The sequence below is a fragment of the Arachis duranensis genome, chromosome 10 (genome assembly GCF_000817695.3).
Source record: "Arachis duranensis cultivar V14167 chromosome 10, aradu.V14167.gnm2.J7QH, whole genome shotgun sequence".
Classification (NCBI taxonomy): Eukaryota; Viridiplantae; Streptophyta; class Magnoliopsida; order Fabales; family Fabaceae; genus Arachis; species Arachis duranensis.
In genome coordinates, this window is record NC_029781.3 from 93,634,723 (window position 1) to 93,649,158 (window position 14,436).

The following is a 14,436-nucleotide window of genomic DNA, read 5'->3' on the forward strand; positions in this document are numbered from 1 at the left end:
AGGTACTGATACAATGTCAAAAGATCCTATTAATAGTAAGCTAGTAACCTAGGGTATATAGAAATGAGTAAATGACGTAAAAAATCCACTTCCGGGCCCACTTGGTGTGTGCTTGGGCTGAGCATTGAAGCATTTCTGTGTAGAGACTCTTCTTGGAGTTAAACGCAAGCTTTTGTGCCAGTTTAGGTGTTTAACTCCCATTCTTGTGCCAGTTCTGGCGTTTTACACGAGAATTCTTGAGCTGACTTAGAACGCCTGTTTGGGCCATCAAATCTCGGACAAAGTATGGACTATTATATATTGCTAGAAATCCCAGGATGTCTACTTTCCAACGCCGTTGAGAGCGCGCCAATTGGGCTTCTGTAGCTCCAGAAAATCCACTTCGAGTGCAGGGAGGTCAGAATCCAACAGCATCTGCAGTCCTTTTCAGCCTCTGAATCAGATTTTTGCTCAGGTCCCTCAATTTCAGCCAGAAAATACCTGAAATCACAGAAAAACACACAAACTCGTAGTAAAGTCAAGAAAAGTGAATTTTAACTAAAAACTAATAAAAATATACTAAAAACTAACTAAAACATACTAAAAACATACTAAAAATAATGCCAAAAAGCGTATAAATTATCCACTCATCAGAGCTCGACTTTGAAGTACCAACACAATGGTAAAGCGAGTAAATTACCAACATAACGGTAAAGCGAGTAAATTGGCAAACAAAACAACCAACAATAAACAAACAACGTATATACAAACCAACCGACCCACTAACGGGCGCGAAAGTTTCGGTACGAAAGTTCTATAAAAAAGTTACAAGAGATCACTTCTTCGGCATATCAACAACCTTCCCGTCCTTAATGGTATTGAAGACACCAATTGCCGATATGTCGAAGTCGGGAGCAATAACCTTTACTTGAGCCTTGAGAGCCTCTTCGGTCATGAAAATCGCATTCTTGCCCTACTCTCTAACCTCTTTAAGCTTTCTCTTGAATGCATCGGCCTCATCTTGAGCAGTCTTGACGGCTGCCACGGCTGTGTCCCGCTCTTTCTCCAATACGGCCACTCGACCTTGTGCAGCACTTAACTGGCTCTTCAAAGTCATTTCTTGGTCGGTCAAACGGGACACAGAAGCATCGGCAGTCTTCAGCTTCTCTTCGGCTGACGCAGTCTTCTTCTCGGCAGCATCAAGCTTATTCCTCGCCTCGGTCAGCTACCCCTGATGTGTTTCAACATGAGCCTTGAGCTTATTGTTGGCTGTGGCGGCGGTCTCGAGCTTCCGACGAAGCGAGGCCATACCCGAAAGCTCGAACTCAGCCTTCCGAGCTATGGCCGCGCCGCGAAAGAGGGTGCGGTACATCCATCGTGCCTGCCCCGAGAGGTCGGTACCATGGAAATGTTCCTCCGTGCCGGGAAGCAGTTGGGTATCTACGAACGACCCGGCATCAAAGTTTCTTTCCATAACGGTAAGGACCCCCTCAGGGCTTGACTGCGACCTTTGTCTCTTGGGAGTGGGGATGACACTCAACTCCCCATCCTCCTCCCGACGAACGGAAGACGAGTGCCGAGGGACAGCCACCTCTTGGAGAATGGAGGACACAGGTGGAGCGGCAACCTTTTCCGCCATGGCCACCTCGGGAGGCGTGGGGGCCGTCTGCATCCCCTCGTCCTCAGGAGGCGCCGCTGATTGATCTCCGGCCTCTTCACCATCATCCTCCACCAAGAAAGTCTTGTACAGATTCTCGAGGCCGGTCACTTCAGCAGACATCCCCACTACAAATAAAAAATAAACAAATTAGTAACCAGCATACTAAGACAAAGCAAGTAACCATTCAAAACGCAAGCACGACACGGACGACTCATAAATATAATCCCGGGTGACCTCCCGACTACCCATGAGAAGGTGAGGATTTACACGGTTCCTCCCGAAAATGGCCCATAGCACGTCGGCTATCTTCTGATCCACAGCCGACATCCCCTTATAGGTAACTTTAATAAAAGTATTAGAGCCCGCCCTGAAACTCCAATAGGTCGGAATGAGGCGTTCTTTCTCCAACGATAACCAGAAGGGGTGACGACCCTTGACCGGGCGAACCTTGAAGTATTTGTCCTTGAACCCATGATAGGAGTCCTCGAACACACCGAAAATCCTCCGCCCCTGGGCATATCAGAAGGACATAAACCCCTTCCTCGCTCTTCCCTCCTTGGAAGGGTTCGTCAGGTTGAAGAAGAAAAGAAAGACGTCAACAGACACCGGCAGCTTTAGGTACTCGCATACTATCTCAAAGCAGCGAATCGACGCCCAACTATTCGGATGCAGCTGCGACGGGACCACGAAAATCCGGCTTAAGAGTGCCATTTGGAAGGCGGAGAGGGGAATGCGAACCCCCACTTGAGTGAACATGGCCTTATAGAACCAAATCCAATCGGGGACCAGGGAGCATGGAAGTTGAGCTCATACAACCGCTCATGAGGAGCAGGGACGTACACATCGTAGTTAGCCTCCTCATCGGTACCCCCACACAAGTAATTGGCCTGACAGAACTCGGTGAGCTCCTCCTCACCCATTTGGTTTGGGGAATCGTTGAGGTCGGAGACCACCCAAGCGTACGGGTTATAACCCGCATCGGAGGTGGAAGCCCGAGCGACCACACGAGGCATACCTACAGTGGGGGCACCACTCGGTTAGTCTATGAGGTCGGGAACCCGAAAGAAATCCAGAAACTACGTTTACCAGTCTACCTTACAACCCGAACTAAACACGGAGAAAGTCAATAACAAATGAGACCTATCCCAGAATGGTACACCCCCTAAACACACTCTACTTGACATTACAAAGATGTCTATCCTACGAAAATCAAACAACATGCAGCAAAAACACGCAGCAGATATGCAAGAGAGAATCAAGGCGGAAGAGAAAAAGGATCAGAGATTACCTGAATTAGTTGCAAAAACTGAGAAAGGAGAAGGAAAAATGCACGAGGAAACTAGAGCAAAGCCCTGGAGATTTCTGGGTGAAAAGGAAGGAAATAGTAGGGAGAAAGTAGGAGTAAGAGTGTAAAGAAAGAAAAAAGGAGTTACCAAGGCAAAGACTGTTTAAAACTGCCACCCAAGAAGCGCGAAAGGCCTGGGAGCAAAATAGTCTTTACATACAGAATTTTTTCAGCCCATAATGAACATTTAATGATTCGCGCGGGAAACAAGGCGACGAACGGCTATTCCAGCAACAAACAGACGCGCGCAAGAGGCACGTCTACCCTACGGATGACCGACCTGGCGACAACACACAAAAGAAGAGATGACACGCCACCAACGATACCTACGGTCGTTGCTGGCGCGTCGGGGGCACTGTTACGACCTGGCCCAAACTAAATATGGGTCGGCCCGATTCGAGCACCACACGACCCGAACGGTTGGGAACGGGACGCCTCGATCACCGACCCAGACACGCGTCCCTGACAGCTACTCTACAACTGTGCAAGGGAGGCCTTAAAGGAGGTGGGCCTGTCCTTACAGGGCCCACCTCTAACACGGTATAAATGGGGAGGGACATACCCTTCCCCCAAGGTACGTCACCTATCACTCGCTCTTATTCGCCTGCTCACTCTATTGACTAGAGCGTCGGAGTGTCTTTGCAGGTGACACCCCCCACTCCTCGCACGAAGTACTCGGAACATTGTCTTCGCCAGCCCGGGAGCTCACGACTAGGCAGGACCCCCACTTCACCAACCAGGATTCCAACCCGAACCGTCCGGTACCCGACCTACCGATTAGAAAGAAAAAAAGAAGAACGAAAAAGTAAAGAAAGGAGAGATAATTAAAGGAATCTCTGCCACAGGAGAGTAGAGAATAAAGATTAAAGAATATATTAACTAAAAGGATCTCTGCCACAAGAGAGCAGATGTGACATTGTTTGGGCCTTAGTGCCAAATGTAAAGTGGGGACGCCCACACACTGAGAACTGTTTTCCAGATGTACGCTTATTGATTTGGAAAGTCACACTGTATGCGGCCTAGCCGTACGACTTAAAGTCACACTGTATGCGGCCTAGCCGTACGACTTATAAGCACACTGTATGCATCTAGAAAGCCATATTTGGGACTTGTGCCCGGGTAATGTCGGGAGCAGGTAGGCAACCGACACATGAGCTCATGGTCTGCGTTAGGAATAGACATGCATCATCATTGTTTGCATATTTGTATTTGATTGTGTTTGCTTATCTTGTCTCTCTGCGTTTGTACTGTTTGTCTTATTTCTATTTGCTTGTGTGTTGATCTGTTTCCTATGTTATTAGTTTGTGTTTGGGTGACTGAGATCTGAGGTTGTGATTGAGATTTGTCTTAAGTTCAAAAAGTTAAAGAAGGTAATTAATTATATAAAGTAATAGTAAAAAGTATTTTCAAAAGGTTTGATAAAAATATAGTTTTATTAAGTAAAGTTAATTATTTGCATTTTATTTCATTACTCTTACCTACTGAGAACGCGTAGTTTGTTCTCACCCCAAAATTTTCCACCCTTTCAGTGACACAGGTTCGAAGACTCAGTTTGAAGCTACGGGCGATTATTAGTCTTAGTTGATTAAGTTTATGTGTTGAGTCGTATTCCTATAATTCCTTCGCCTTTGTTAGTTAAGATTTTATTTTATACAGGGGGATAGGAGTTGCATCTGAGTTTCATTTGAATTCATTTGTATGATATTCATTATTCTTACTAGCTATGTGACTAGTATTGCTTGAAAATCTTTGATATGTGGTTTTAATTAATTAAAAACACAATTTGCTGGGATTTTCTTAAAAACGAAAACGCGATATCGACATAAAGGCTCAGTATTAAATAGTAAATACGGAAAAATAGGTTAGTAACTCCTTACTTTTGGTATGATCATGACGTGCTAAAAGTTAGGGTGTTACACTTATAGTTTTGATTTATCTCCATAGAAGCTGCTCCTATTAAATCGAAGCTATTGGCTTCTATTTACATGAAATAGTCTTTACTAAAATATTTTTTTATAGTAAATTGATTCCAGTAAATTCGATTTACTAGTACACCTACTAATTCGAATCATATGTAATTGAAACATTCATATAATCGGTTTGCATTTAGGATATTCATGTAAATTTGAAATTCATTCAGTTTTTTTTATGTAATTTATCCTTAAAATAAATGTTGCCACTTTTATACATTCAATTAGTTAATATAGAGTTTAAGTAGAGTATTATCTATTATCGGATATGATATGATATCATTCCTTCATGATTTATTTAGGTAAATTTTATTGTTATTTTTTTACTCTTTCTTTTTATATTTAATTCATTATAAAATTATGAAAGGATAGTATTGTTATAAAAATGAATATTTTAAAAAATGAGCCTTATAATTTTTTTTAAAAAATAATTATTTACTTTGTATTCATAATATTTAAATAAAGTCTAACATATTAAAATTGAATTAAAACCCATTTAAGTTCTTTTTGTTGTTTCATTATTTTAAACTTGCGAATAAAATGTTTTGGTTATTCAAATTTATTGTTACTTGATTTAGGGTTTAGTGTAAGATGCTTTAGGATTTAGGTTTTAGTGTAAAAAATTTTAGAATTTAGAGTTTAGAAATATATTGTTTAAAATTTAGGGTTGGATAGTTTGGAACTCAGGATTGGATAATTTAAGTTTCGTGATTAAGAAATCAAGATTTGTGGTTTATTGTTTAGAGATTAAAATTAGATGGTTTAAGTTTTTCATTTTAAAATTGGATTGCTAAGAATTTTAAAATTTAATGATAAGAGGTTAAGTGTTTAGAATTGATATTTTGGATAAAATTTAAAAAATAAATACAGTGTTAATGATCAAATTTTTTATACTTAACAATGTTAATTTAGTTGTTAATTTATTTATGTGTAAGTTAATTTAATGATAACATAAATTATATGTAGATTAATGGTTAATATAAACAAAAATATTTAAATAATTGTTATATAAATTTTTACTTGCTAATAAATTATTTTTAAAATAAAAATACGGTGAATAATTGAATTTGTAAAAAATTATTGTTTTATACTTTTATTGCTTAAAATGGTTATTTGAATTTAGAATTTAAATAACTTTTAAATTCATAAAATATTATGTTTATTATTTTCGTTTTTTATAAAATAATTCAATTAAGACTCAAATTTAAAAAAGATAAACTTGGCTTGGCTTAAAAATTTATCTCTATTAAAAAAAAAAACTAGTCTATCATTATTATTTATAATTAATAATTAATTAATTTTATATTATTAAATATTTTAATTCATCTATTGTAGTAGGGTCTATACCCTGTATCAAGATTAACATTTATTTTTTACTATAGATTTAATTACACACTCTCTTTAAACACTTATTCTACTAAAAAAATAACAATAAATTTTTATACATATAAAAAGAATTTCTTTTCTAGATGATAGAATTCACCTATAAATTTTAGTCAAAACAGTAAACACTGATCTAAATTTTGTTGGATGGGTTATTGTTATTTAGTTAAAAAAGAATGACTTTTGTTCATGTTAATCAGATAAATAGAGCAATCAAATTAATCTGTAATTAAAACACATCTCCTATCCTATAATGTTATGGGCATGGCAACAGTTTGTTGAAAGCTTGTGTGTTGGGATGAGATAGGGAATGAAGTAAAGAATTTCAGGCTGATAGTAAACGAAGACGTGGACTAAAGCGAACCTAGTCACTCATTCTTCTTCTTCTTCACCATTCTGGCATTCTCACCAATTTCGCCATTCTCACCTTCCTTTTCCGCTGTGCATTCCACGCGCGCAAATGTCGAAGCTTCTTGCTCCACCACTGCCCACTCTTCACAACTTCACTTCCATTCGCACCTTATCCTCTTACACTTCTCCTTCTCGCCTTCCTCTTCTCTCCATTATTCCCAAACTACCCTCCTTCAGCACTCGCAACTCTCGTAGTAGGACTCGCCTTCCCTTCCCTCGCGCTTTCGATTCCGATTCCGATTCCAATTCTGAAGCTGCCGTTGACAACAATCAAACTGTTACGATTCCTGATGAGGAGTATCCCACTGGCGAATTCAAATTTGAACCAGTTACTGGATTCCGGAGCTTGCTCGTCAAGCTTAACATGCTCTTTGCCTTACCCTGGGAGCGCGTTCGCAAGGGTAGCGTCCTCACCATGAAGCTTCGTGGCCAGGTTCATTTTTATATACTGTTTCATACATTTTATGCTATGAGATTGAATTGGCCAACTTGTTTTTCATGGAGCGCCATATATAATGAAAGTCTCTTTATGTTAGATTGTATCATAGAGGGGAAAAAATTGAATTTCATTGCTAAGGAAGGTTGTGTGAGAAGTGATACACCTTAGGTCTGAGAATTTCATTGCAAATGCCAAAGCTTCTTGCAAATTTGCGATTTGTGAGAAGTGATACAGCTCAGGTCAATGCTAGATTTTTGTAGAGATTAATACATTCCTGTGGCTGAAGACTGATATGAACTTACTCTGTGTATTATGTTATGTTTGCTTCTGAATTGAAACATTGTTTTGTGCACTTAGATATCCGATCAGGTGAAGACTAGGTTTTCTCCTGGACTCTCTCTGCCTCAGATTTGTGAGAATTTCGTGAAAGCTGCTTATGATCCTCGTATTTCTGGGATCTATCTGCATATTGAAGGTTTGAATTGTGGGTGGGGCAAAGTCGAGGAAATCCGAAGACACATATTGAATTTCAAACAATCGGGTACTATTTCGAACTTCTGCATTAGGCATTCGATAGTGGATTGTTGAATGTGAAAAACCAAGAGTTAACAATTTGTTCATATCTAATGCTAATTATAGAAACTTTAATATTGAGGTCAAATGAGCTGGTTTAGTATTTACTTTCACAAAGAACTTCAATTCACCTACATGCAGAGTTACATTACATGAACTTGGACACTTTGCATTGTCACTGTTAGGTCCCGCCTAGGCTATCCTGAACAACAACCGTTTTTTAAATATATCGATATGGTTTTGTAAGCAGTAGGTATCTTTTCTTGAAGTATATTATCTTTTAAGTATAGGAGCATCGATGTCATCTTCTTATGCAGTAGTGTAAATGAGCCGAGGTCTTAGTAAATATGGTGACCTCTTCTTCATTGATATGTTGAGTGTTGTTAGTGATTTTTAGTACTTATAATATGCTTTGATAGTTGATTATGCTTGTAGGAAAGTTCGTTGTGGCTTTCGTCCCTACATGCCAAGAAAAAGAATATTACCTTGCATGTGCGTGTGAAGAGATATATGCGCCCCCAAGTGCTTACTTTTCATTGTTTGGATTGACTGTTCAAGCCTCATTCCTTAGAGGTAAACTGATTTTGTTTTCCTCTCCTTTTTTTAAAATTTTATTGATAAATAGTATTTTACAATAGTTTGTTTTCTGACAGGATTTCTTTAATTTTTTAAATAAACATTAAATCACCAATATGGTCCTCTAAAGATATATATGCTGCATGTCGGGGTGCTTGTCCTTTTTTTTTGGCATCAATTTGGGCCTTAAAACAATGATATTGATGACATTAATTATTGTGCTCACTGATAAATGGAAATGGAAACTAATATTATGTTCACTACATCTTTTGACTTTTGGAGTGCCAAATTAGATGGATATTTATTCTCTTTGCTTCACCGTTTTATTTGGCCTACCAAAAGTGGTTTTCTATCATTGGTTCCTTTAAAAATAATCTTTTGCATTAGTAGTGCCAAATATATCCTTGTAAGTTGTAACGGGCTTACTTGGAAAATTCTCTTTATAATGTTCTTATTTACATCATTTTGGTACTGCCCCATGTCAAAATATGGTACTGCCAGTCTGCCCCCTTTCTTTTACCATAATAAACAGAAGTAGAAAATACATGCTTAGTAAATTCTTCGAGCATTAGACTAATGCTTACTGCATCTGATCATTCTTTGTTTATTCTCTAAATATTTTCTGTATTCTTATGTTCTTGATGAACCCTTTTATAATTTAGGTCCTCTGATGGCTATGGGTAACCCTATTTTTTTTTTTTTTGACATCATTTATTGATTCTTTTCAGGGGTTTTAGATAATATAGGAATTGAACCACAAGTTGAAAGGATTGGGAAATATAAAAGTGCAGGAGATCAACTAGCACGAAGAACCATTTCCGAAGAAAATTGTGAAATGCTGACTGCATTGCTTGATAACATCTATTCAAATTGGCTAGATAAAGTCTCTTCTGCCAAAGGTGCATATGCACTGGAAGTTTTACTTGAATCTGTAATAACAAAATAAACTAACTTTTGAGCTTCTGCATACTTCATATAGGAAAGAAAAGAGAAGACATCGAGAACTTCATAAATGAAGGTGTCTATCAAGTAGATAAGCTTAAAGAAGAGGGCCTCATATCGAACATAATCTATGATGATGAGGTACATAATTATTTTCTAGTAATGCAAAAGACTACTTTTATGTGTAGTTTGTCTGTTTTATTAATATAATCATACTCAGAGTGTAAGTTGGAACAATGGTGGATGTGTTTGAATGGAGAATTCCAAATATTGAGGTTTTATCCTTCTACTTAAGAGTTTGTTGGTTTCATTGCTTATGGACTTTAATCTCTTATTAGTTCGTGTATTCATAGAAATGGTTAATGAATACTGGTTAATAAATTTGGTTGAAGGATGTCAGTAGAGCTCTATCTTATGGGTCTAAACGGATAAGAAATATTAAAATGTTTTGCAGGTTATTGCCATGTTGAAGGAGAGAACTGGAGTGAAAACAGAGAAAAATCTGCCTATGGTGGATTATAGGTAGAAATTTCTTCCTTTGGACTTGTAGAGATGTACTTTGGTTTATGCTGCTTAAAAGTTATCTTTAGAAATGTCTAACTAGGAAAAATCCCACCAAATCCTTAGTCTTATAAAATTCAGCTTCTGCCTGTTAAAAGTTTTGTTCCCAGTCTTGATTTTACTCCTGTAATTATAAATTACAGTTATTGTTCAATAGCTCATATGTTGTCCCCAACAAAATTAATTCATTTTAGATTTTTTGCTTTAAAAGGAATTATATACATCAGTGGCTGTATTTTTTCCCCATCTGATTGGGATCATTCTGGATTTTGATTTAATTTCTCTCATTGTTTATGCTCCAAGGGGATGCTATTAGAATTTGATGTCACAATACCATTGATGATAAGTTGGTCCCCATTTCTTCGTTCAAGTAATTGCATCTTTGCACTGTACTAATTATCTTGATTGCATCCTCTGTTAAAACTGTGTGAGTGGTTCTATCAATTTTAAACTGCAATATAAAGGCAATGCTCCTACTTCAGTTTTGTAATTATTTTTAATATTAAATTTTCATGTTACTGTAACAACATATAGGATATCTATCATAACTCAGTTTCCATTTTTGTTGCATCCTTCCAAGACATGTATAATTAAAAGAATGCTAAACTTTTGAATTGGTGTAGGTAGGCATATATTATATGCTAATTATATTGATTAATTTGTATATTAAATTTTGAAAACACTAATCTACAAATATTGTGTATAGCAAATTAGAGAAAACACCATTTATCTAATTTGCAGTTTTCATGCAACTCACTATTGATTTCCTTTTCTACTCTAACTTATTTCTTACAAGCTCTCTTATTGACCAGAAAATGAATAAAATTAATAATTACCAGGTAATTCATGTTAACACCATTTTTTTTTCATTGATCAAAATCAGGAAATACTCTCGAGTTAAGAAATGGACTGTTGGAATACCAAGTGGTAAAGATTTGATAGCCATCATTCGAGCCTCCGGGAGCATTAGCCGTGTTGAGAGTCAAGTAAGTGTGTCTAGCTCAGGTATCGTTGCGGAGAAGTTCATTGAGAAGATTCGCAGTGTCAGAGGTAAACTTGATGATATAAGTTTTATGTTAAATTTCATAGTAGGAGACTGAGTGAACTTAGCGTATAATCAGACAAATCAGTATTCGGTGGAATGTTATCAGGCTATTTACATTGGATATGGTAGCTTTCTGTGATGCATAATAGACATCAAAGTTTAAGCAGAGTTATATTATTAACTACTTCCAGACATCACATAATAATAAATGGGAAGCTAAATGAATACATTTATTTTAAGTTGCTTCTGAATATAACCTTAATAATTTTTTTTATCATTTACCTTTTATGTTTGTTCCCGTTCAAATTGGGTATTTGTTTCCTCAACAGAGTCAAAAAAATTTAAGGCTGCTATCATCCGAATTGATAGTCCTGGAGGAGATGCTCTTGCTTCTGATTTGTAAGTTCTGGTAAATTTCCATCTATGTTAATTTTATGTTTGAAAATGCAACTTTAATAAATGAAACATAACAATTTTTTATTTCTTTTTGTGATGAAATTATTGGTTGGTTGCGTCTATACTTTATGACTATTTATCCTTAGTTGACACATTTCTGTGTTGATACTTTTGGACTTGAGAGGAGTAAATTTTGTCGTTGTGGATTGTTGTATAATGTTAAGCTTGTTTTGGTTATTATACACTGGTGACATGATTGACATTCTCCTATCTAATGCCTTAACCTGCAGGATGTGGAGAGAAATCCGGCTTTTGGCTGCTTCAAAACCAGTCATTGCTTCAATGGCTGATGTGGCAGCAAGTGGAGGGTACTACATGGCAATGGGAACACAAGCCATTGTTGCAGAAAGTCTTACCTTAACTGGTTCAATTGGAGTGGTCACAGGTGAACCATGATGTATTATAATTTCAGTTGCTGAAAGTAGAAAAGCTTGTAGTTTATGTTAATTTAACTAAAACTAAAGGCTTGGGTTTACTAATAATCTACATACATACACATGATGGAATATATAAGTAGCTTCCTCTTTTGTATTCATGTTAAAATCCAGTATTGCTTAGGAGAAAGGAGACTCTTTCATGCCATATTGCCATCAATAAGCAAAAATCAATCTCTCCATTCATTTTCCCATTGCTCAAGACAGATGCATAATTCATATCAGTTGATGTTGCTCAGCAATTGTTGTGGCCCTATAACTGCTTTTCCTTCTACTGAAATTTCTCCGTCTCTTGTTATCTATTGAGATATGCAATAATGTATAGACTGCTACTATCTGTTTACTTACACACAAAGGGAAAGCCAGTGCCCTATAATTTTTTCACACCTATATAGGGTGAAGCTGTTTTAGACACATTAGAATGTCGACACTAAGATATAAAAAATATGTATGCTTCTAAATATATAAAATAGCTTGTCTGACTGACTGTTTTAAAAACATGAAATAAATTCACTTCAATACATAGTTTCCATTTTCAATTCTCAACATAGTAATGTAGCATCACGAGCAAGTTCAAATGAAGAATGTATAGAACTTTGAGGTATCATTATGGGGTAATGCAATAATAGGAAATTGTTGCTGTAATTAAATTATTTGATGGAGGTTTGAAGGATGAGAAAAGACATTATACTATCATGAATTGTTTAACCTGGGAAAGTTGTATGAGAAGATTGGCTTTAACAAGGAGGTCATATCCAGAGGAAGATATGCTGAAGTCCTTGCAGCCGAACAACGTCCATTCAGGTAAAATATTATTTCTTCATTTTTCAGGTATGAAGATCCTAGTAGATGAGGAATTTGGATAGAATATTGGTCACTGTAATATGCCATTTGATTTTTTAATTTTTATTATTATTATTTTGCTATAGACCAGATGAAGCAGAGTTATTTGCCAAATCTGCACAGCATGCTTATAAACAATTTCGAGACAAGGCAGCTTTATCCAGATCAATGACTGTATGTTCTGAATTCAATGTGTTCATTTTAATGCTTTTCTGTTCTTTCTCCTTGAAAATTTTAGGTAAAGACTTAAAGCAACTATTCTATTACTAGGTAGATAAGATGGAGGAGGTTGCGCAGGGTAGGGTTTGGACTGGCAATGATGCAGCTTCACGCGGTTTGGTCGATGCTATTGGCGGGCTATCACGAGCTATTGCCATCGCAAAATCGAAGGCAAACATACCTCAAGACAGAGAGGTTGGTTTATGTGTGATCACCTTTATTTTCGCCATATAAGAATGTTGTATTTAGGGTTCAAAATTGAGTGAGTACAAATCCAAATTGCGCTTATTGTGCTTGAACAATATGCTAGGTTACTCTTGTGGAGATCTCTAGACCTAGCCCTTCTCTTCCCCAGATTTTATTAGGCGTAGGAAGTTCTCTAATTGGAGCAGAACAAACATTGAAAGAATTGTTACAAGGCTTGACATTCTCTGAAGGAGTTCAAGCTCGGATGGATGGAATCATGTTTCAGACATTGGAGGGATCTCCTTATACTAACCCCATTTTGTCAATAATAAAAGATTACCTCAGTTCCCTGTAATTCAAAGTTCTCCGCAATCATTTGTATCATTTCATTCCTCTTGTTCTCCCGATATATATATTTTTTCTTTATTCGAAAAGGGATGATGATAGATGACTGGGGTCTTTCTCTAATTCTCTTCATAAACTTCTGTTATTTGTAATTGTCCCTTCACTGTCTCGTCCACTATTGTTTGTACATAACATGTATAAAGCATAAACTTGGAAAATTAGAAAGCATTGTTTCTCTGTTGCTATACAGAAATTTTATACCAATACCGCAATTCATTTTCCTTTCATGATTTATATATTGCTGATGCCAGATAGAATAAATGCTGCAATTCCGTTTTCTTTTATTTACATCTTGCTTTTAACATCGGCATCTATTTTATTTGTTTGCAACGTATATAAAGGGAGTAAATTCTTTCAATTATTTTTTTCAAATTGATGGTGTAAAGAGTGGCCTTTTATTATATATTTTTTAGTAGAATCAAGAAAAACTTATGCCGAAGAAAATGTATTGCAAAACAAAAATGTTATTTGTACATTAAAATCAGCTACTAAAATTAGCAATTAATATATTAAATTATTTATATAAATATATGTAGTTTAATTTATTTTTAATGTATATTTATATTTTAACATGTATTTTATACTAATAATTAATTTTAATGGTTAATTTTAATGTATAGGTAGTATGGCTAAAAAAATCATACCTGATAACATCCCGAGAGAATTGAGTGGAACTGTGGAAGTATGTCAACTTTTTGAACTGATGATTATATAAATTTGTGAAAAAGAAAAACATTTTTACCCTGATATTTACAACAAAAGATGACAAAAGTAAAAATAAGAACATGAATCAGCAGATATAATTATAAGTGGGTATATCTAAAACGAGCTCAACAATTATTTGTTTATTGAATGAGCTACATTTATATAGATCATTAGATTTTATTAGATGAAAATCAAAGGTTAATATAAAAGAAGAGTATCGATGGATTCTAATAAATGTATAATATTCTAGTACATAAATAAATGATTTAAATGGCAATACTTTAATACATAATATTTTAAACGA

At 36.2% G+C, this 14,436-nt stretch overlaps 1 protein-coding gene across 1 annotated transcript; it reads left to right on the forward strand.

Moving 5' to 3' along the window:
- Positions 1 to 6,603: 6,603 nt before the first annotated feature.
- On the forward strand, positions 6,604 to 13,654 carry LOC107470964 (serine protease SPPA, chloroplastic). Its single transcript, XM_052255411.1, has 13 exons — positions 6,604 to 7,181; positions 7,545 to 7,728; positions 8,196 to 8,333; positions 9,065 to 9,235; positions 9,316 to 9,419; positions 9,733 to 9,800; positions 10,723 to 10,889; positions 11,214 to 11,283; positions 11,571 to 11,725; positions 12,452 to 12,578; positions 12,704 to 12,791; positions 12,888 to 13,031; positions 13,147 to 13,654. Exons 1-13 carry the CDS (start codon positions 6,798 to 6,800, stop codon positions 13,375 to 13,377), a joined length of 2,031 nt encoding a protein of 676 aa, XP_052111371.1. The 5' UTR covers positions 6,604 to 6,797; the 3' UTR covers positions 13,378 to 13,654.
- Positions 13,655 to 14,436: the final 782 nt, after the last annotated feature.